This window comes from Lutjanus erythropterus, chromosome 8 (assembly GCF_056507025.1).
Source record: "Lutjanus erythropterus isolate fLutEry1 chromosome 8, fLutEry1.hap2, whole genome shotgun sequence".
NCBI lineage: Eukaryota > Metazoa > Chordata > Actinopteri > Lutjaniformes > Lutjanidae > Lutjanus > Lutjanus erythropterus.
In genome coordinates, this window is record NC_139324.1 from 30,773,352 (window position 1) to 30,798,004 (window position 24,653).

The window sequence follows — 24,653 nt, forward strand, 5'->3', positions numbered from 1 at the left end:
AAAACATGCCTTGTATTTAACAAATTATTAATGATTAATCAGTTGTTAGCATTTTCGATTATTGGTTCAGGAAAACACACAAAATTTGCAGCCCTAATTTGGAGATGTAACTGTGACATTAGTGGTTAAAAGTAACTAATACTCTGAGTAGTTTTTCACACAAATACTTTGTACTTTTACTTAACTATATTTCTAACACCAGTACTTTTACTTGTAACTGAGTAATATTTTGGCAATGTAACAGTACTTGTACTTGAGTACATATTTTCTTATCATTCTATCTTTTCTTTCTATCACTGAATGTAACAAAGGGACGTTTACAGCATATCTGATATTTGCATATGTAAAAAGTTTGGTTAATCTTTCTGTGTAACTGCGCCAATTACACATTGGACAATGTGGCTATGTATGTCTATTTCATAGAGTTTATAAGAGTGCATAGAGGTAAATATGTTTTTTTCAGTTTCAGTGCAAATTGTGCAATTTCATTTACTTGTAGCGTTTTCACAAACAAAGTTTCAGTCGTATTTTCATGTTACGACCCAGAGCTGGTCATAGCTATTATGAATTTGTGCTTGTTTCATTTAGTTGTAGCAAATGTTTTCTCATGTCATGTCATGTTTTGTTATGAACACCAACATAAACTACATAGATTTGTACTGTAAATTAAGCTTTGTGCAGACAAAGTCCACATCACGTCTTAATCGTGATAACGTAATGACCTTAATCATAAAATCAGATATGAGCGCCAGCTCTGACTGGATGTAGCCAAGGTGGCCTGCTGAGGATATCCAGCATGACCCATTACACATTTGCCAAAACTAAACAATAGTGAAAGAGCTGTTCTTTGAGTGAGTCACTAATTCAACCCCTCGATGTGAAACTGTGGCAAGTTGGCAGGAACACAGTGGATTTAGAGCAAGTCTTTCTTTCTCTCTACCTGAGGGGACAAAGAGAACAAGAACAAAACATCCATTTGGTCATCAAGATCCCCACAGGGCCTGCAGCGGGGGGAGGAGGGACAGAGATCATCATGAGACCTGCTGTTCTTGACTCCTGCCATGGTGTCAACCAGTCAGCAGATGCTGGTTTCATCCTTTGACCTGAACAATCGTGCAGATCAAATCTAAATAAAACAACAATTTACTCTACTTAAACCAAAAAAATGTAAACTAAAATTTCTTCCAAGTGTCACTGCAACAACTGTTATTGTTTTCCAATCTCTCTTTGCAAAGTTATTAAGCTTTTCTTTGTTTCTGTCTTTCAACACATTAATTAAAGGAGGTTTTGGATCGTTTTCGGTTACATTTGAAGAAAAACAGATCAGTGAATCTACAAATCAAGGTGACTTCTTAAAGGCTACATGGCACAGTGATTAGCAGAGTGTCAGGTCTTCAAGGTTGATACAAAATGTTCGTGTTCAGGCTGAAATTGAAAACCACAAACAGATGTGCTTTCATGATGGATATCAGTCCTTCAGCCTGCAAGAGCGACCAAGGCAACTCGAACGTTTTATTATATCAGTAGAAATCACAAGAGGCAGGAAGAAAGATGGAGGATAAAGGTGAACGGTGTTGTAAATGATACAAGCTGGAGACAAAATTTAAAAATAAAAAAATTTTACAAGCTGTAGAATGAAAAGCCTTGAGGCGGTTCACACACAGCTTCTGTACAGTCTTTGCCCCCGCACTTCCTGCTCTTACTGCATGCGGTCCATCTGTGGACAGATCTGTGTCTCCATGTATGGTCCTTACAGCCACATGCAATGGAACCAACAGACAGAACAAGAGCTATGTAGCCCATTTAGTCCACTGAAGGGCACCTTACCACATTTTATCTACTGAAGGGCACTTAAGAGCAGTCATTCCCAAAGACTGGGTTGGAAACCACAGGTGGGTCACGGGAAATTTTATTTGGGTCCCCAAATAAATAAAAAACTGGAGGAAATTCTGCAAATTTAAATTTTTTAGCATTTGGCAAAAATCTGATCATGTTGCCTCTGACTTTCAACATGAATCATAAAAAGCATAAGGAACCTTACTGATATAACTGACCGCAGATGAATGTCTGTGCTCGTTGTTCCGCTGCCATGCACAGTTCAGGCAACAACACATGGATGGCTGCGTTTTACATAATCAAACCACCTCCAGTTAAGTGATTATCATGGTCTGGTTGTGACTAACAGCTCACGGCTGCTCACAGTAATCGAACGGTCAGTGGGACCTCCATCACATGTGCTCGGGCCGCACTTGCCCGTTATTTGACATGAGGCTTCAGAAGGGTCCTTCGCACGGCTTGAATGACTTTGCCTCGGGTCCTGTCTGCCAATAGGAGGGCAATCAGAGACACTCTGTCTCCATTAACCCTCCAAATGAACAATTCCTTACATGTCACGCTCTGTTTTCACGCTTGATCGGACATTTGTATAATCGAGTCAGAACACTGATCTGAAATGGTCACACTTCCCTCGCTTGGTACCTCAGGACCTTGGCTCCTTGAGTCCACTGGTGGACACAGAAGGAAGGCGGGAGGGGGATCGCCCCCCAGTATGGCGCTGTTTTGGAAAAAAGACCGCAAGTGCCTTCTTAGTTGCCCCTAAGGTAGATTAAATGTGATTAATTGCCCTCTGGGGTGCCCTTCCAGTGGAGAACATGTGGTAAAGTGTCTTCTAAGGTAGTGGTCCCAGTGTTTTGTCCTTGGAGCCACCCCTCACTCGCCCACCCCTCCATATCTCAGAAAAGCTTTATTGTTTAATAAAGGGCTTTTTTTTTATCATGACATGAGTTTTTGGTATTGTTACATATATTAAAAACACCCTGATACTGGGACATTACAGTCAATTATAGTCCAAAATTAATCAAATATCATAATAGCGCTTTTTATCAAATCATTCGCCATCTATTTTGATTGTCAATTAATAGGTCTATGTCATTTTTTAATTAAAAAAAAAGTCAAAATTCTCTGATTCCAGTTTCAAAATTCTGAAAATTTTCTGGTTTCTTTACGTCTTTATGAGAGTTACCTGAATATCTTTGGGTCTTAGGAAACACTGAACACACTCAACATTTTTCATCATTTATTGACATTTTATGGTCCAAACAACAAACCGATTAATCAAGGAAATAAACAACAGGTTCATCAATAATGAAAATAATTGTCAGTTACAGCCCTTTATTATGCTTTTAGGCAGAAGCAGCAGTAGTACTTACAAATATGAAGAAAAAGAACCACAGTGCATGCAAGTAAAATATAAACAAGTCAAGTAACTGAAAAGTGTTATACTGTAGGTGTAAGAGGGTAATATGTGAGGTTACAATGATGCATTACAAGATTCGTCAGGCTGTTAATATAAATGTGAGTTATGATGTAATGATTCTTCTGGTTGAATTTCACTAATGAAATTGATGTGGTCATTGCTGCGGCCTATTCATCTCTCAGGATGGGGGCCGGCCGCTGTGTCAGGGGAGCAGCAGATTATTGGACACACCCTGGGAACAAAGCAAACAAAGAGACAGGCAGGCAGGGAGGGAGGGACAGGGTATGAAATAAAATTGATTGAAACAAATGTAGTTTAGCTAAGATGGATGGCAGGAGGAGAGAAGAGAGAAGTGAGCATCGAGATAAAAACGGAACACCTAACAATATCATTAAACAAAGGTGATTCAATCCTTATCGGATCACTCTCGCTGGCAGCGTCACATTTATGTGTAAATATGGTCGATGACAAACACCGGTGCCACTTTTATTAAATTATGTGGCCGAGCCTGGGACACCACAGAGACAACAGGCCTCAAACTGAGAGCATTACTCATACCTCTGTCAACAATCAGATATTTTTATGAAGATGACAAGACAAAAATATTCTTTAAGTGGTATCGGTTCAGTGGATTCAATTACAAGTATTTTTGTTTCAATAAATGTTAGTGTTTTATTCTGTGAAGGTCATATAAAGGAATTCTAAATCTAAATCTAATCGAAAACTCTAAACTAACTAATTGATTCAATCAAAAGCTACTGTTTTATTCTATATTAAATAAAGGTTTGTTAGTGAAGGGTCATGTAGCTTTATTAGTGTGTTATAGTAGTTACACATGATAGCTAATGTTAGCAAAATACTAGCTGACTGGGTAGCTAATCTACATCAATCATTAGCTAGTTAGCTTGTTTTGCTCTGTGGCAAAACGCTACCTAATTAGCTAGTTTATCTACATCAATCGTCAGCTAGCTAGTTGCATCTAATAGCTAGCATTAGCAAAATACTAGTTAACAAGCTAGCTAATCTATTTCAATCATTAACAAGCATTTTGCCAACATTAGCTAACATGTCCCCCAGCATGATCTTTTAACCACCTTCAAAAAGTGGTTTTCTTTTCAACATAGACAAGCCTCGCACATAGCATATCTAAGTACAGGAAAAAGTAAAGGAGGAAGTTGAGATTTCACCAGGTACCAAGCTCACTCAACTGGCAGGACTTAGGAGGGGTTGATTTGAAAAGGCAATCTAGCATGGCTTTCCTTAACTGTGACACTTGTGATGTGGTGTTTCTGGTCAAAAACTGGCTAGACTTTCTAGCCAGTTTAAGAAACTGGTGGCACACTGCAGTACATTATGTCCTTAGATTATAGCCACTTAATTGCTGCTTATATTTACTCTTAAAGTTTCTTCTAACTAGCTAGCCAATCTACATCAGTCATTGGCTAGCTAGTTAGCTAGTGTTTTGCTCTGTGGGAAAAGACTAGATAACTAGCTAGCTTATTCACACCAATCATTAGCTAGCTAATTACATCTAAGAACTGTGTTAGCAAAACACTAGTTAACTAGCTAATCTACAATCATTAGCCATTAGTCAGTCATTAGCCAGCATTTTGCTAACCTTTGCTAACTTAAGATGTGACTATATTTCATTTCCATATATCTTTTACCTATCCTCAAAATTTGGCTTTCTTTTCAACATAGATGAGCCAGCACATAGAATATCTACAGATATACTGCTGGGCACCAAGCTTACTCAATTAGCAGGACTTAGGAGGGGTCAATGTGAAAGGGCAATTTAATGCAACCTAACACACATATTATAGCCACTTAAATTTCTGCTTCCATTTACTCCTAAAGTTTCATCTGACTAGCTAGCAAATCTACATCAACCATTAGCTAGCTAGTTACATCTAATTGCTAATTTTAGGAAAATACTAGCTAATTAGGTAGCTAATGTACATCAATCATTAGCTGGCATTTTGCCAATGTTAGCTAACTTGAGATCTGACTATATTCTGCTTTTACAGTGTCTCCAGCAACATCTTTTAACCATCAAAATGTGGTTTTCTTTTCAACATAACAGAAGACCCTGGCACATAGCATATCTAAATAAAAGTTCTGGCAAGCTGTCGGACTGTGGTAGGGTTGATTTGAGGATTAGGTTTAGTAAACATATATTTCAGTAGTTGTTCACTGTTTTTGTAGAATATTGAAGTAAAAGGTGCAAATGAATCAGGATGTTTGTTGAACTATAACGTTGTATTGAAGACTTGCAGTGTGAGTATAAAACTTGATGGTGCCTACATGGAATATTTGGTCACTTAGGAACTTTTTTGTGGTTAATGTTGGACCCTGCAAAGTCATTGTGATTAATCCTCTGGGGAACATGAATATCTGTACAAAATCTTGTGGTAACCAATGTAATATACCAGCTGACCACGACTGCCATTCATAGAGCCTCGTGTGGCTAAAAATAAAGCTACAAATACACTTGAGAAACTTGCGGATTGACAGAGTGTATTTTTAGAAAAGGAGGGGAACAAACGGAAAGAAAGACGTTCTTCACTGTGATTAATTTGGCTTATTAAGCCTCTCCATCAGCTTTGATGGACCTCTGTGGTTTCAGTGAATTAGCCCAGATTTAACATCTCACCACAAACATTCCTCTTCAGACATACTTGCACCCCAAACACATACCGTACCTTCCTTGAGGCCGAGGAATGAGGGCCAGCTCACACACTTCCCATGCTCCCCCGCACTGTCAGCTTCCTGTTTGTTTATAGAGCTTCATATTGCAATGCTCCCACAGTTAGATTGTATTCTACTCCCTTTCTGTTCCTATCTGTAGCTTTATTGCTTTAAGAAACCTGGAGAAGTATGTGAAGGATGCACTGAGCTGCTGAGATATAAAAATGCAAACATGCCACTGGATCTTTGTCATGCTGCTGGGACATTATTGTTTATTGTTTAGTTTCTCAGAACGATTTTCTCTCAGACTCCGATGCATTAGCATCAGTGAGCCCAGCAGTGACTCACTCGCCATAGAGAGCCTGAGAAAACAGAGAGGGTACATTCCTCACAGGATCCTGAACTCAGGGCTGATACAGAGACCTGCGGGGAATTCTGCAACTGCCTCATATCACACAATTCAACTGTGTGAATCACTGAAATTCTCCCCAACTCTTACCTCACTAATCAATGAGTCTTACCTTATATGTCCAGAAGTGGCAGAGACAGTCTTTAGTGTTAACAAGTCATGTCAAATCAGTTTTATAAAACACCCATATATGTTGTCTCAGGATACTTTTAATGTAGATCAGGTCTATACCGTACTTTATCATTATCTGTACAGGATGCAGGGAGAAAGTAATCAAATATCAGCCTCTGAAGCATCGGTTTTATCTGCTGTGTTTTTGATACCTTACAAAGAGTCATTCAGATTTGTTCATTCCTGCAGAGGGAGCATGTCCTCTTCCCACAGAGGCTGCCATGTTGCAACATCATCTTTCAACAGTAGCCCAGAACAGACAAACCAAATGTTGGCTCTTGATCTGGCCTTTTGCACAAGTACCGAGATCACCATATAGACGGATCCAGCGAAGTACCAGAAGTTAACAGGACACCATTGTTGTGGTGGCATCTCCCTAAAATATGAGGGCAAATGAATGCGAGCCATCAATATTCTAATTTTATCTTCACTTTGTGTAAAGTTACTTTTGACAACACTGTCAAACTTCAACTTTGGTAAAAATTGGAAACCAAAATACAGAAACCTTATATTTGCCAGAAGTGGATCAAAAATATTAACAGAAAGGAACTTTATACCTGATGACAAATGTGAATTTGTGTGTATTTTTAATATATAGATCTTGAAAATCAAGGGTTCCCTTCTAGACACAACTGAGAGACTCATAAGCAAAGTATTTCAGAATTCCCCAAACTCTACAACACAGTGTTTAAAACACCACGATCTTGTGAGTAAACATAAAACATGATCAAAGGGATTTGTGAATCATGTAATATATTAATTTAGCTAAATCCAATGCTAAAGTTAGCTCAACCGTTTGTGAACCAGGCAGGCATGACATATAGAGCTGTGCTTTGCCTCTCTGCGCCCCACCTTGCAGTGAGCCTAGGACAAATTTCTGATCATGTGAAGACCCCTTTGGCCTTAACTCTGCACTCCTACGTCAATCATATTTCAGCATCTCTCAGTGAATGGTTTGACCCACTTCAGTTTGCATATAAAAAGGGCCGAGGTACTGGAGACACAACACTGACGCTGATGAAGTTTAAGTTCGGCTTTTGATTGTATGCAGAGACATACTCTGATCAAAAGGCTTTGCAACATTAACAATAACAGCCACATTATACATTGGATTAAGGACTTTCTTACAGATCGACAGAGAGTAAGGTGCAGTGGTATTATCTCTGATATAGTTGATGATATGGTGATATAGTGTTAGTTGGTCTTATGCAGACAGGGGACGCAATTAATCAGTCTACACTAAATGTTGTGAAGGCAGTGCCATTTTTATTAATGAAGGTAAGCCTAAGGAGCTGGTTATTGCATGTCAGCACAATGCTTATCTCTACCACAACCTCTGCCTGTTGTGATTAATGACCAGCCTGTTGAGGCAGTGGAGGAGTTTAAATATTTAGGAACATTTTTTTTTTATTACACTTTAACTCTAAGTTTTACAGCCAACACAGAATATATTTTTTAAAAAGCAATGCAGCACTAGTATCAAATCAGAAAATTTAATTAATATGATATAAGGAAGAACGTTTTAGAGACTGTTAACAGAAGTCTTGTTGAAAGTGTTTTTGACTTTTAACATGTGCAGGTGGTAAAAACAGATTTTGCAGAATCATAAGCATGGCCAGTAAAATTATTGGCAAAGATCAGAAACAACTGGAATGTATAGAAACAAAAAGCCCAGCAAATTGTGTCTGATCCTGTTCCTCCCATTTTTAAAGAATTTCCATGATTTTGATAAAGAAATACAAAGAAATAGATTTTTTTGCATATTTTTTGCACAGGTGCACAGTATGGCTGGGGGGTGGCATCCTCCTTTAACATCAACTGTTCCAAATGAACTGAACTGTATTTCCGGGTGGAGGTGGGAGGGTGTGGGGGGCCTGAATCCACCTGCTTCCACTAGAAACAACAAAGAGAGCTTATTTTGGGGGGGGCGGTGGGACAGCAGAGGGGATGGTCCAATCTAATTACAGACTCTGGGGAGATGACTTCATGGAGGCGATGCCCGACCCTAGGGTAAGGGGTTTTTCTGCGTCTCCCATCACATGAGGGGGGCAGGCCTCTCCAATTACCGCAGGCAGGTCTGCTCTGTACCTTTATGCAGCAATTACATGCCTGAATGTGGTGTTTTGCAAGTCAAATAAAGAGGTTTTTGAGTGCAACCTGATCTCCTCAGACTGCGTTTGTGTCTGCAGTATTAAAAGTTAAGCACTCTCTCTGATGTTTGTATTAGTCTCAGTCACTTCCTTTACACTTCCACTCATGCTGCAGTATCTCGGTAAGTGCTGCTGCCCTCAGTGCATTAGTCACTGGGTTGATTTTTGTGGTTTGAACATCCATTTTCCACAAACTCCGGGGCTGCAGAGATGGCACTGACAAGCTCTCCTCAGGCACTATCGCGCTCATAACTAAATTACAAGCCCATGCGTGTCGTCTCTCCTCTCATTCCCAGGACAATTAACTGCGTCTGACAGTGGGCTAATGAGCCACAGAGCCAGAGCATTTCTTCTATCTGCAGTTCAGATCACATGCCATTAGCAATTGTGAGCACTACCCCTTTAAAATCTTCTTAAAATGGAGATTGATGAATAAAGTGGCAGCGCAGGAAACGAGATTACTGTATAGAGAATCATTACTGCTGAGGGAGTGGGCCTGCAAAAAAAAGAGTAAAAGCATCTGTAAAAGTGTGTGTGTGTGTGTGTGTGTGTGTGTGTGTGTGTGTGTGTGTGTGTGTGTGTGTGTGTGTGCATGAAACCACGTGAACACAATGACAGGCCAGCAGGCAGATGCAGGCGTTATTAACCCAAATTACCAGGATTAGCTGCTTTGTGTTTACATGACAGACAGAGATAAAGTGTTGTTCCCATTACGCACTACAACATCAGCCTCTTCACTCCCACTAAAGAGCTTTCTGTAACCATAATGACGTGCAGGCCGGCAGCAAATGTGTCCTGGAAACAACTTGGATTTTCTTTGAGTTAGTCAACACACTAGGATGCTTTTCTTATGCTGGAAAAATGCAGTTAAACCAGCGTAAAACTCGCCTTAATGACTACTTCAGGAAAGAATAAAAAGAGACAAAATAGTGGTCAATAATTGGTCCAGACTTCCAGATACAAATGTTCTTCTGAAACTTTTTGTGTACTCCTCCCCCCTGCTTTTTCACCTTTGTTTTTTTACCTGTTCCTTGCATTTTTAAAAATTGTTTTTACAATCATATTTAGATTGACATGTTTATCACTAGTTTGATTTTAAAGGCGTCTGTCCAGGAGTACCTCATTTCGTTCTGTCATGTTTAACATGTTTTAGAATGACAATAAAGCAGCCTTATCCTTAACCTAACCTCCCAACTTTAAAATATAACACAACCATTTTAAAAATAAAGCCTTTTGTGTCTGTATCTGCAGAGACCCTGCAGCCCTCTGCCTTATTTCCTAATTTTCTTGTTATTGTGCTGAGCTTAAGTTGCTTATTTGTCGTCATGGCAATGAGACTCAACAATCAACTATCTCTCTGGTGCGTTCATGAGCAGCTCGGACAAATTCTACTGATTCTTTCTTTAAGGATAAGCTACAGTTTGATGGTTTAATTGGATAAATTATCTCATTTAATTGTATTATCTCTTTCTTTAATTGCTGCTTTCATTCACTGCCACTGGTTAGGTTTGTTATTAGTAACATGTCATATATGTCATTACTATTTCACTTATATATTTAAAGGGACACTTCACCCCAAATTAAATACACCAATACACATGTTGCTCCTGTCCTATCATGCTGTTTATTCATCTAGATTTTTCTTTTTTGGTGTGAGTTGCAGAGTTTTGGAAATAATGTCTGTAAAGACGTCTCTTTGCAAAAATTATGACCTGGTTACTCAAGATAATCCACCGACCTTGTGAGCAGTTTCATGTAGGAACTACTTTCTTTCTATTATAAAGAAAAGTAGTTCCAGCAGAGTCTACTGCAGAAAGAAACTAGTTCCTACACGAAACTGCTCACAACAAGGTCTGTGGATTATCTAGATTAACCAGGTCATGTTTTCTGGAAAAAAAACATTTCTGTTCGTTTTTTTCAAATGTTATTTTTTGGCACCACAAGCTGAGTGCCGTCTGGTCCCATCATACTGGAAAGAAGGCAGAGGTCTCTACAGCTGATATTTCCTAAACTCTGCATCTCACACCAAAACTGTTGACACAGCAGAGAAAAAAATGTATGTTGTTGTGTATTGTTGTTTTTATTTTGGCTCGTTTCATCTCCTTTTGTTTTATTGTCTGTCTGTGTTGTATGTTGGTTTATTGTGTCTGTAGAGTAAAAAAACATGTTGGGGGCAAAAACATATTTCTAACACAATCATTAAAAAAAAAAATCCTCCTTGTTGTACAAGGATTAAAATTAGGTATGATTTGATGATTAAATTTAATACATTTCTTATTTGTCTCACCTCATATTTTTGTCACTATTTTCATTCATTGTCACTAAAATAAGTCAGTTTTTATTATTAGTAATATGTCATGTCTGTCATTAAAATTGTAATGACATATTTACATTGACGTATCATATGTGTCACATATGTTCATAACTGGTATATTTGTGTATCTGTGCACGTGTGTCTTTCCTTTTCATTTCTTTTAAATCTATTGTTTCGTACGGAAACGAAATTTTTACAATTGCATTGTAAAGTGAGAATCTTTTAATAAACAGACCTTTACAACAAAAATGCTCTCATCTCAGACATCACTATGAACTCACTTTGGTTCTCACTGAGGTATTGAAGCGCCATCTAGTGCTCTGCATGCGAATGTGACTTTATTGTACAAATTTAATTGTTATTAGAAGACAAACTGCAATTGTATTAAACATCATCACACAAACATCACCTCATAATCTCACCTCAAAATGAAGTGTCTGTCGCAGAGACAGTAAAAGTGTGTATTTATTTGAAAAACAATTACAAACTCTTGAATAAATATATGAGTTTTATGATTAAAGATGACTTATTTGACTTTTCACTATCATTCACACAACATGAAAAGACAAACAGACACAGAGCCGAGTCCTGCAGCGATAATAAAGCAAACTATTCCTGAACTGGCTGCTTTGTTATCTTGCCATGTCAAACACAAAGGGAATTGTTCTCAACCTATATAATGCATAGCATGACAACATGTTGTGACAGCATTATATCATATGATGGCTCTTTTCCCCTCAGCCTACACAGTTATATAGTTTTATTTTATTCTATTTTTATCTATTCATGATTGCTCTTTATACTGGCATGTATATTGTGGACAGCTTTAACAGAAATTTGCTGTTACTTTTGAGATATTTTAGTTTAATTATATATATTTTTTTATTTTTAACCACAAATATGTTCATTTTCTACAACAGTGGCATCTGGTGTTCGAACTGTAAACATATTTTTAAGTTTAATACTCACAATTTTTATTATTTCAAAGTACACACACAATCTCCAACAAGTATTTCTTTTTTTTACTCCCCCTTTAATTTTAGTTTTCAGGTTTGTTATAACTGCTCACATTTACAGGAGGATTTTCAATAAAAAGTTTTGAACGGGGTCAACCAAGCAGATGGTTAGGAGTAACATAAAAAACAAATAAATCTGTAAAAGAATAATAACATAAACATGGAAATATAGAAAGAAATACAGAAATGAATAAGTAAAAGTGGAAATATAGAGACAATATATATTTTAAAATATGCATTTATTCATTTATGTGCAAAAATTACTTACTTTTCCTGAATATATTTTTAATGTTATTTAAATTATTTATTTGTCCCTTTATTTTTCCTTATTCTTTTCCTATGTAGAATAAATAAATGTTAAAAAAAAATAAAATAAATAAAAAAATACTACAAACACAAATATGAATTGTATGGATATGCTGTATTATATTGTATTATTTATGCACGTAAATTATATATTATTTCGGTATATTTTTAGTGCATTTTACAATAAGTTATTTATTTACTTTACTTTTCCGTATTCTTTTCCCATAGATGTAGAAATATGGTGACAAATATATAGTTCTGTCTGTCTGTCTAAAAATAAATGAATAAGAAAATATAGCGGAAAAAGATAAATTTATATGTAAAAAACAATCCAAATTAGAAAAAATATGTGAATAACTTTGTCAGATTTTATAAAATTGTATTTATATTAATTTCTGTTTTATTTTGTTTATTTCTCTTTATGTTACTTTTTTAAATTTCTCTTTGTATTTCCATGTTCAACATTTCCGCTTACTCTTTTCCAGATTTATACTTTTTCACTCCTGCAGCTCACAGACCGGGAACTACATGGACCAGGTTGAGATGAACCTGACGGAGTTTAGGACCCTGTAGCTCCGCAGGGTGAATCACATGACGCAGCAGCGGCAGGATGTTCAGAATAACATTCATCACCGTGAACATTACAGACGCTGTGCAGGACTGACACCGACCACAGACATGAAACCGTGAAAACTTAAAACAGATTAATGATGAATTAGTTTTGGGTTCAGTCCTCGCAGGGAGGCAGCTGGTGGACATGGCTGCCGCCGGTGTTTTACTCTTCGTCGCAGTCAACGCAGCCTGTTTGACTCTCAGTGGAAACTTGGTAAGAAACAAACTACAAAAGTTTACCAGTATAATAATAGAACAGTCACCTGATCACTCACAGGTTTGTAGTTCCTGGAAAATTTGGTAACAGCTAACTTATTTTTAAGTCTTGGTTTTGTAAATCTAGCAGTCTAGTGATAATATATTTCCCCCTGCAGACAGAGATGTTTTTTTTCTCACTGAGGTCCTTGTAGAGAAAGTAGTTGAATTTTTATCACTTTATCACTTTTTTTTTTTTTGTAAGTTGGAACAACAAGAGAAAAAATAGTTGGTTGATTTGATTGATTGTGATTTGATTGATTGTGATTGTGATAGGTCCTTGACATCTATGTGTACTGTATGTAATGGAGAAAGTTATTTAAAGGGATAGCTCACCCCAAAATCAAAAATAAATATTTTTCTCTTACCTGTAGTACTTTTATCACAGCTGCAACGACTGATTGACTATTAATTGGCTATTAAATTATTTTATTTTAATAATTGATTCATTATTTTGAGTCATATTTTAAAAGAAAAAAGTCTCAAATGTGAATATTTTCTAGTTTTTACTCTTCTTTGACAGTAAACTGAATATCAAAACAAGACAAAACGAGACATTTTATGAACTTAACAACTAATTGATTAATTGACAATGAAGCCCTATAGCTTATCCATCTATGTTTTGGTGCAAGGTGCTGAGTTTTGGAGACAGCAGCTGTAGACATATCTGCCCTCAACTTCATTATAATGAAACCGCATAAAAATATGTTTGAAAAAGTCAACACCGGTGTCTCTTGTCTGAAATCATAACCTGGTTACTCAAGAATATCCACAGACCTTGTTGTGAGCCGTTTCATATTGAAACTACTTGCTTCATACCAAACACCAACGACAGAATAGAAAGCGCGCATCTACTCCTGGAAGAGAGGCTCATGTGCGTGACAGCGCAGGATGTAAACACTCATGGTTCTTCACTGGCTAAGCTGTACGCCTCCATGAGTAGATGCACGTGTCCTTTAGGTGGGTGTAGTTCAGTAGAAAGAACATAGTTCCTACATGTTCTCACAGTTCTCTATGTGAAGTTGAAGAAGCTCTGCAGCTCACACCAAAAGAGAACGTGTGTTTTTGATTTTGGGGTGAACTGTCCCTTTAAGAATGACAGCATGCAAACTTCCACCAGTTTTAAAATAGCCTCTCAGAGCATGTGATGTCTTGCAGGTGTCTGGAGAAAGATCGTTCTCTATAGACTACAAGAACAACTGTTTCCTCAAAGATGGGAAACCTTTTCAGTTCATCTCAGGCAGCATTCATTACTCCAGAATCCCCCGGTACTACTGGAAGGACCGGCTCATGAAGATGTACATGACTGGACTCAATGCCATACAAGTGTAAGTTCAGCACATAGATTTTTTTTTTGCCACTGGGTATGTTGTTTCTTTACGGTAATGGATGGAAAACATTCACTCTTCATCGACGCAGATACGTGCCCTGGAACTTCCATGAAGCAGTGCAGGGGGTCAGCAACTTCACAGGGGACCGAGACCTGGAGCATTTTCTGGATCTGGCCAATCAGACCGGTCTGCTGGTCATCCTGCGTCCAGGACCGTACATCTGTGCAGAATGGGAAATGGTAAGAAGCTGAACTCATTAGTAATTATTTTAGATAAGAGAACAAAATTAGCTCACAAGTAGGGGTGTAAAATTCTAGTAGCACATTAAGTTACGTTCATTTATGAAGTATAAACAATGTAAATGAACAGAATAATAAAACAATAATGCTCTTGTTCTAAACGGCTGCCTGTCCTTGTTCAACTAATGCTTCAAAACGGTGTTAAATGAGGTGAAATTACCTGCGAGCTCCGGAGAAACAGTCCACAAAACAAACATTATGGATCACCTTCTCACAACGTAACGAAGAAGAAGAAAGTAAACACACTTTTAAACCAAAAAAAATAAAATGAGGCACTCCACTGAAATTAAGAAAAGACACAAAACATGAGATCATTATATAGATTACATTTAACTTCTTCTTGCCTAAATGTTCCTCATTAACTGTTTGAAACAAGGGATGGAACAATATATCAAACAATACAGTAGTGACCTGATATATACTGTGATATTACATGGTTAATTATTTTATTTTATCTTATAAAAGGACGGCCACTGACTGCTGCATTATTTTTGTCTTGCAGCTGTACATACATAATTGTAGAGCTGTAACAGTTAATGAATTATTTATCAATTATTAAATCAATCACCACCTGTTCTTATTCTTGACTTGAGTATTTTTTTAAGGGAAAAAACTTAAATGTGAATATTTTCTAGTTTCTTGAAGCTTTCATGGCAGTACCCTGACTATATTTGGGTTGTGGGGAAAAAGAAATTTGAGGTCATCATCTTAGACTTTGGGAAACACTGATCAGTATTTTTCACCATTTTTCTGCCATTCAGGTTCAATTTTAAACTTAAAAAAATATATGAATAAATGATGGCTGCCATTGTCATCATGCCGCACTCACTCATCTTATTGAGTCTTGATTTGTAAAGATCTACAGATCGCTGGTTTTATCTCCTGACAAATGACATTTAAATTTTCCAATTCTTCTTTAAAAAGATTATATACGTTACCAAGTGTGACGTAACGAGCGGTAAACTGGGCTACGTCATCTTTTCAGTTGTTTTTTTCTTCTGACATCTGCCAGACGCTGCAAGTAGGTGAAGGAGGAGAGAGAAAAAAATACTGCGAGAATTACGATTCTACCTTTGATTTTTGATTCAATATTGAAATTGTGGCTCCCCTGGTGATAAACATCGTATCATGGACTTAAATCATGGTATTTTTTAGAGTTTTTGGTATCATTACATCCCTATTTAAAATGTTATTGAAAAGTTTCTCAGACGTAAAATTATTTGTATAATTCTTATTTGCAGCATATTTTATTGTAATGAATGTCACTACAGCAGGCAGCTATTTTACTATGATTTTTAGTGGGGATTTATATTTGATATTTATTCAATATACTTTAAAATTCAGAATTGAACAGAATGGATCGTACTTTCCAAATTATTATGTGTTCATGTGGTTTAGTGAGAAACAGACTGTGACTGATCGTATGATAACCTGGACTGACTATTAGTCATTTTTTCTAAGAAATCAGAGCATTGATCTCAAACTGCTTCCTGTCTGCATTCTTCCACTGATGTTGTGCATTTGATAAAATACCTATTTCATGTTGATACTCAAAAACAGAACAAAACAAAACTTGTGCTCTTCCTTTTCAGGGTGGATTGCCAGCGTGGCTGCTTCAGAAGCCAAACATCATACTTCGCTCAGCCGACACAGGTAGGACAGCACCTGCCGTATGTGTCTTTGTCTTTTCTTTTTTTTAAATAGTTAAATTAACTGATTGAATGATTTGTTTTCTTCTGTTCCAGATTATGTCCAGGCAGTCAGCAACTGGCTCGCCGTTCTTCTCCCCAAAATGAAGCCTTGGCTGTATGTCAACGGGGGAAACATCATTACTGTCCAGGTAGAGCACTGACTTAGTGAGTTTTTTTTTATTAGTAGTGTATTTAAGAAGACTTGAAACTAGTGATGGAGACCATAAACTCACCAGGAAACTTTTTACTGAGGTCAGACTTCTGTTTGCAACCTGTGGAGTCGCAGACCTGGAGGCTCCGTTCACCTCTTCTTCTACTGTCTGTGTCCTATACATTGTTTTTAAGGATAATGTGATATTGTATATACATATGTACTTTAACTGCAGGTGGAGAACGAGTATGGAAGTTACTACGCGTGTGACTACAACTACATGCGTCACCTGCGGACTCTGTTCCGCTTCTTTCTGGGCGAAGACACGGTCCTGTTCACCACGGATGGAAACACAGACAGGGAGATGATCTGCGGGACTCTGGAGGGATTATACGCCACCATAGACTTTGGAACACGTGGGTGCTGTGTGAAAATAATTAACAAGACGGCATCGGGCGCTCTCTGAAATCCATCATAAGGAAGGTTAAAATTTGTCCTGTTTGTTCCCTGATGCAGAGAACAACATAACCGAAGCCTTCAACCGGCAACGGCGGTTTGAACCTCGAGGACCCCTGGTTAGTTACGTGCTCGTTCAGTGTTAATCACTGACTAATCAAACCGAGCACATGATGATGGTTTCACGTGATGTTACAGGTGAACTCTGAGTTCTACACTGGCTGGTTGGACCACTGGGGGGATCCGCACGCTGTGGTTGATGTTCAGAAGGTCAGCAGAGTGCTAGGAGAAATGCTAACCATGGGGGCCAACGTCAACATGTATGTCTCCCCAAACACGCATCACATCATCACACATTCGGCTGCTGTTATTCTTTATTCTTCTTATTGACGACAAACCTCATGACAACAGCGAAACACACAACATGTTAGCACGTTCTCTCTCGTCTCGTCTGTGGCTCTTTGCCCCACACTCATTCATTCCTTCAGAAGACGTACATCTTTAATTTAACTCAAACTGGAGCATTAAGTTTCAGTTTCAGATTAAAACACATTTGGTGCTTCAGTGAGTATCTATGGCAACAAATCGTCCTGCTTGGGATGATCGGTTTGTTCTCGGTTTTGGTCTTTTCATGGGATTTGTGGACAATCAGAAAAATATGGAAGAGTGCCAGCCTTTTCTTTGGGATGCATCAGTCGCCAGGTTGAGATAAAACTGCTCCCAAGAGGTGAAAATCACCAAGGGACGTATTACAGAAACTTCCTAATGTGCCGATCCTATCGTAACTGTTTGGTAACCATGGTAATAAGGTTAGGCCCTGATATTAAAAAAAAAAAAAAAAAAAAAAAAAAAAAAAAAAAAAACATTACAGATGAACAATTCATAAGTCAATGGTCCTATTATAGCTTAAGATATCTCTCTCTTAACTTTAGGACTGTTGTTAAGCTTTCCTAATTTTCACTTTTCCACAAGTAGTAGTAGCTAATATAGCAGTAGTTAGTTACTATTTACTAACTAGCTAACGGAAGAGTAGCTAACAGTAGTGTGTGTGTGTGTGTGTGTGTGTGTGTGTGTGTGTATGTGTGTGTGTGTGTGTGTGTGTGTTCTTTAATAGTTAGCTAAAAAGTTAACAAAATATTATCTTGTTTGTTAGCTAGCTAAAAAGAAAAAATCTGTATTGTTTGCTAGGTAGCTAAACAAAACAACAAACGTTATTTTGTTTCTAGCTAGCTAAAAAGGTAACTAAATATTACATTGTTATTTAGCTAAAAGGTTTAAAAAAAAACATGTTATATTGTTTGCTGTGTAGCTGAAAAGTAGAACAAAACAAAACAGCAGACATTATATTGTTTTCTAGCTAGTAAAAATGGTAACTAAAGGTTAAATATGTTTGCTAGCTAGCTAAAAAGTCAGTCGGCCTAGTTAGCCTACTCATGATTGCTCAGGACAAAAGCTCCAATGTCTCCACCTTTGGGAAAAAGTGAGAGAAAGATGAGACACATTATAAAACTGAGTCCCTTGATTTTGTTTGAGGAATTTTATAACTTTATTTATAATATTTGTTATTTTTGCTCAATCCATCTTAAAAAGGCAGCCATTTTAAAAGTTAAACCACCTCAAATGTAAGTTTAAAGTTAATTCCAGATCATTTTAAATTGGAGTTTAAAGAACTTTATTAATTGAATCTTTTTTCACTTACATGTTTGGTTGGCATGGCTGTAAATTTCCCCAAAAGAAGATCTTTTGATTTCTCTACAGCTGTTACCAAAACCTCTGACTCATCTAAAGTGCCCATCACTGTTTTTTTTTTCAAGTTTCAGTACAAAGTACAAAGTTGTTTGGCTCAAGACGAGATGAGAGAAGTCGTGTTGTTTGCTTGGCAACAGACATAAGAATGATATGCAATACTGATTTGAGTATTTAGGATTTCCTAACCTGAGATAAGATTGGATGAAGTGAAATAAAAAGCATAAAGTCAAATTTAATTTATCACAAATCACAGTTTTGCCTCAGGGGGGATTTACAGTCTGTCTGTCCTAAAGTTGTATTAGGATTTGCTTCTGTAATACCAAACTTAAAACTTCACATAGGAAGTTTCTGTCATACGGCCCCTAGTCTATGTAATGAACACAGTTTTTCCTGCCAAGTTAAAACAGTCTCCCCCTCTCTCTTCTCAGGTACATGTTTGAAGGAGGCACTAACTTTGGCTACTGGAACGGTAAAGTAAAATCACTGGTTTTCATGATCAGTGTCTCAGTTTTGGATGATCTCAGGTGCGATGTAGGGGGAGATAAGAGCTCAGCTTGTGGTGCCGTTCGTCTCTTCGTAGGTGCTGATCATGACACGAGGTTTCGCTCGGTGGTGACTAGTTATGATTACGACGCCCCGCTGTCTGAGGCAGGAGACCCCACAGAGAAGCTGTTGGCCATCAGAGACGTCATTAAGCAGGTACCACTGATTGAACTGCCCCCCCACTACGGTTGATGTCCTGATTACGCACGAGCGTAATGTACCCCTTTGTAATTATAAGGTTCTGTCTGTGGTGGATGAGTGGATTTCAGGTATTGAGCCTCAAAGTTTTTAAAGTTTTTTCACTCCAGATAGTAAAAATGACATGTGGATCCAGTCTCTTTTATACATGAAAATGACAGACACCTGAAATGTATTTTAAATGTATAATATCAGTATCCTATCAAATTTTGAAAGGCGCCAATGCAGATAGACCAAAGCAACAAAGACAGTTTACTCTTACTTTGTTTTAAACCATAAAATTTGTGAGGGTCTATATGTATGAGAAAGTTAAATTTAATGCTTTCTATTACATTTTAATGAGGGTTTGCTTTATATCAGAAATGTTTATTCTGAGACACTAAATATATGTCTTATTTTGGAAGGAAATTAAAAGAAAAAAATTATGAATAAATGGAATTAGTGTTTATGTTGTGATTAAGACCCCATCAGTTCAAATGTAGACTATTTAATAATTAAATAACATGAAGACTTTTTAGACCAACAATGCTTGACAGTTCACAAAGTGATTTTTTTAGACATTATTATGCAGGACAAGTTCAGTTTTTTTTTAATTTTTTAAAATCTTTCTGAGGAGTTTATTTTCACTGTTAGCTACCACGTTAGCCAGCTAATGTTAGCTTCCTAATAGTAGTCTGTGAGCCAGAGTGGAAAATAAACGTAATAAATAAAGTGTATAAATGTTAAAATGTACAAGTCAATCAATAGTAAATCATTATTTTGTGATTAAATCTACCAGCCACTTTCATATCTTACAAACATTTGGCTGGTGCTAATTTCCCTGCTGGAAGCTAATGCTAACGCAACACAAAGAGGAAAGCACTAAAGGATTCAGTGTTTTTTTAAGTCTATAAACTTTATTTCAGTCACAGGCAACAACCTGGACCTAATCCTGTCGTGCTCGTCTCTTCATGTTAGCATTAGCGGCAGACTAACATTAGGAAGCTAGTATTTGCTAGCTAACGTGGTAACTAGCTAGCACTGAAAATATACTCTTCAGTACGATCTAAAATTATTAAAAAAGACTGAACTTGTTTGAATTTGTTCTGCAGTCCTTCAAGATGCCATCAATAAATCCTCCATCTTGAGATTTATTATAAACACTGTGTTGTGTGACATTTTCTCTGCCCAGATTTTGTGTGTAACTTAAGAAAACACGTTAAATAATGTTAATAAGTCACCACAGACAAAAGTACAGTCTTTAGTCAACTAGAAGCACAGACACTTGCGTTAAAAACATTTGTGTTGTTTTTTGTCGTTATTTCTTTTTTACCTTGCTGTGTCTTTTACAATGTTTTTTTTCCTGTTATGTCTTTTTGTCTTGTTATTCATCTTTTACATCTTGTTGCTTCTTTCACATTGTTTTTTGTTTTGTTACCTAATTTTTAGTCTTGCTACATTTTTTTCAGCTTGTTGTGTCTTCTACTTAATTTTTCAGCTTGTTGTCTGTTTTGTCTTGTTACAATGTTTTTAGTCTTGAATACATCGTTCAGGTCTTGTTAGATAATATTTTGGCCTTTCACAATCTTTTTTGACTTATGTCCTTAATGTTGTTTTTCATCTCTTTGCATCTTTTTCATCTTGGTATCTTTTTCGTCTTCTCACGTCCTTCATGTGATTTTTCATCTTAATTCAGTCTTGACAAAAATGTCGGACAGAGCCTTATAATTCCAAGCAGACAGTATGTCAAAGATGTGATGAACTCATCACTGTTTCTCTACAGTTTAGACAGATTCCCTCTGGCCCCATGCCACCAGCAACACCCAAGTTTGCCTATGGCTTCGTGAACCTGAAAAAGGTATTATAAGTTCAGGTTTTTAAGCCCTAAAATGTCTGATAATGAGCCAGACTGACTGCTGTGATTGATCATAATGTACACATTTCCAGGTTGGTAACATCAGCGATCTGTTGAACACCCTGTCACCCCTCGGGCCGGTGAAATCCCAGTATCCCCTGACATTTGAAGAGATGAAACAGGTACGGTGTCTGTCTGAAGGCAACAACAGGGGAGGGACCTGTGTTGCAGTGACAGTAAACCTCTTGAAACGTGGAGAATTTCTAGACTGTTGTGTCTGCAACCTGTCATGTCTATTGTGTTGCTCAGTACTATGGATACATGCTGTATCGGACCACGCTGCCCAGGGACCTCTCACAGCCCACGCCACTTATCTCTCCACTGAATGGGGTTCATGACCGTGCATATGTGTCCGTCAATGGGGTAAGCCTTTACAATGAACTTTTGTTGTCTGCTGGCCAATCAGATTTTCAGATCGGGTAAAGGGAAAACATCACAGGTTAAGATCAAACATATTTGTTCATAATATGTCAGATTGTTCTTATTTGTTAATTTGCATACTGATGACTAAAAGTGTGCATCTGTGTGCGCAGGTTTTCCAGGGCCTGCTGGAAAGAGACACTGCGCTGGTGACGAACATCACTGGACGACAGGGGGACATTGTGGACATCCTCGTAGAAAACATGGGCAGGGTGAACTTTGGCAGCAAGATCAATGACTACAAGGCAAGAGAACAAAGTCCACTTCTACAGAGAGCGATTTACATCGTCTGCACGCACAATCACTTCTTTAATGCTCATGTTTTGCTGACGCTGTCTTCACTTCCCCATTGTTCGGGGTTCCACAAACCCCAGTACCCCGTGTGAGCAAAAACTGCTAAATCAGCATTTTTCTGGAATTTCTTTTGGTTTGACTTAATTAAAACCAGTAGGGAAATATTGATGTTCTAATCCTTCCCTTAAACTCTGCTTGCACATATGAGGAAGGTGACAAAATACTGTTAGATCTGAGGTTTAATCCCAGGAAACATCCAAACCATTTCCCATTTACTGGGAAATATAATAACAGGAAACCAGCGGTTAGTTGCAAATATCAGACACAATTCCAAGTGAAAGCCTACTGAAGTGGGCAAGAGCACTGAATTCATACTGCAGCCAAAACACCTCTGGCCGAAATACAAGCAGAGATAGCTGCCTATGACACTTTTACATTAAACAGTATGGCTAAATGCATCTATCTCAGCGCAGCCGTGAAGAAAGACGGCCATAATATCTCAAAGAATCCATCCGAAATCTCACACCATGTAGAAAATCTCTTTTTCGGGGGAAAATATTAATCCCTAGTTAGATTTCAATCGTGGATAATTATGAAATTGCAGTAACATAAATTCACAATGGAAATAGACAAAGTCTCCGTCTTCTCAAACTATTTATGTATTTGAAATATTTTTACATTAATAAAGGCACAATACTAGGGACAGTTTCTATTAGAGGTTGAAACTTATAAGCACAAGCATTAGCTGTTAAACAGCGTGTGTGTGTGTGTGTGTGTGTGTATACCTTTTCTGCAGGGCCTGTTGAGCAACCTGATCCTGGGTAAAGACGTTCTGACCGACTGGAAGATCTACCCCCTGGACATTGATGGAGCCATCGCAGGTGGATGGCCTCATTCAGACAGTCAGAAGTTCTTCCCGAGTCCTCCGAAAAAACTTTCAGCTGGACCAGCCTTCTACATGGGAACCTTGCAGCCCAACGGCCTCGCCTGGGACACCTTTCTCAAGCTCAATGAATGGACAAAAGTAAGGTTAATTTTTTTTTTTTTCAGGGACGTTTTGGCGCCTACACACTTCATTCCTATGTGAATAATAATCGCATCCTTTTCTGATGTTCTCATCGTCTTACATCAGGGTCAGGTTTGGATTAACGGTGTGAATCTGGGGCGGTACTGGCCAGCCAGGGGCCCTCAACAGACTCTTTATGTTCCTGGACCCCTGTTCAGCACCAGCCTGCCCAACAACATCACAGTGCTGGAGCTGGAGGGGGCACCACCGCACCTACGGGTTCTCTTCATGGACCGGCCGCAGCTCAATTACACTGCTGGAAAGTCTTAACAGAGCACACAGACTTTTGTAGCACCAAATGTCCAACATGCAGCTGTTGGAGTAAGACACCCCAACATCTGTTTAAAGCACTCTGTGCAAGAAATCACCTGTACAATTCACCTGACACGAGGAAATGTTCTGCATTATTTCTGTGGCATCATTATTCTTCATCACTTCACAGTTCAGTGTTTTATTTTTAGCCCATTCTTTGTCAACTGCTTTAAAGGGATAGTTCAGATTATTTGATGTGGGGTTGTATGAGGCACTTATCAACAGTTAGCGAATTAACTGCAGTAGATGGCGGTCGACACGCCCCCAGTTTGTACAAGGAAAGAGGAGTACCAGCACGGAAGCTAAGGAATGTTCAGTTGTGGATATTGCTCTCTCTTGCTCAACCAAACTCCATTGGCAAAATCACTAATTTTGCCTCGCAGCAACGGGAGTTGCCAGTTTAATGCTGCTTGAATCTGTGAGATTGTTTGTGTTATTGTGTGACTCAAAAGATTAATTTGGCTTCACCAAAGTCACACAAAAACACAAACAAACTCAAATATCACGTCAGTGGTAGCCCAGCACCACCCATGTTCTGCAAAGTAAAATTACTGATTTCATCTATGGAGTCTGGTTGAGCAAGAGAGTGATATTAGGCTTATATAACAGCAGTCTAACAAAACAGATTCTAATTTTAATATTAAAATGTTTTTCTGCTGACTTTATCCCACAGTAGTACACTGCTTATCTTCCTCTGTGCTTCTCCAAACTTATTGTCTCATACAACCTCCCTTCAAATAATCCCAACTATCCCTTTATGGAAGGCATCGTATTTATACAGTACATTTACAGCAATCAAACCACTGAATTGATCAACAATTGATCATTACACAGGTCTTCAATCTAATGTCTAATGAACCGATCTGTGCATCAGCCTGATGTTTGCTGCCCTCATGTTTTTGTTTTGCACTTCAGTCAGTTTAAGGTTAAATTGAAGATGCTGGAAGCAGGGATGCAGCAATTATTTTCATTATTGAGTAATCTGCTGATTATTTTCTTGATTGTTGTTTTTAATACAGCAAGTTTGACACTGCAGCTTCAGTCAAAAATCCAATGATGATGTTGTCTTTAC

General features: G+C 37.9%; 1 protein-coding gene across 1 annotated transcript; it reads left to right on the top strand.

Moving 5' to 3' along the window:
• Positions 1-12,923: 12,923 nt before the first annotated feature.
• glb1l (galactosidase, beta 1-like) lies at positions 12,924-24,194 on the top strand. The gene is made up of 16 exons (XM_084725273.1): positions 12,924-13,136; positions 14,336-14,505; positions 14,597-14,747; positions 16,400-16,460; positions 16,553-16,647; positions 16,885-17,065; positions 17,166-17,224; positions 17,304-17,425; positions 19,283-19,323; positions 19,435-19,553; positions 21,358-21,432; positions 21,522-21,611; positions 21,739-21,852; positions 22,023-22,154; positions 23,000-23,227; positions 23,336-24,194. The coding sequence occupies exons 1-16, from the start codon at positions 13,068-13,070 to the stop codon at positions 23,537-23,539; spliced, it is 1,911 nt and encodes a 636-aa protein (XP_084581399.1). The 5' UTR covers positions 12,924-13,067; the 3' UTR covers positions 23,540-24,194.
• The last annotated feature ends 459 nt before the right edge of the window (positions 24,195-24,653 follow it).

Coding starts and splice junctions, on each gene's coding strand:
- glb1l (XM_084725273.1), top strand. CDS start 13,068: ATGGCTGCCGCCGGTGTTTTACTCTTCGTCGCAGTCAACGCAGCCTGT. Junction 13,137..14,335: donor TGACTCTCAGTGGAAACTTG/GTAAGAAACAAA, acceptor GATGTCTTGCAG/GTGTCTGGAGAAAGATCGTT. Junction 23,228..23,335: donor AGCTCAATGAATGGACAAAA/GTAAGGTTAATT, acceptor GTCTTACATCAG/GGTCAGGTTTGGATTAACGG.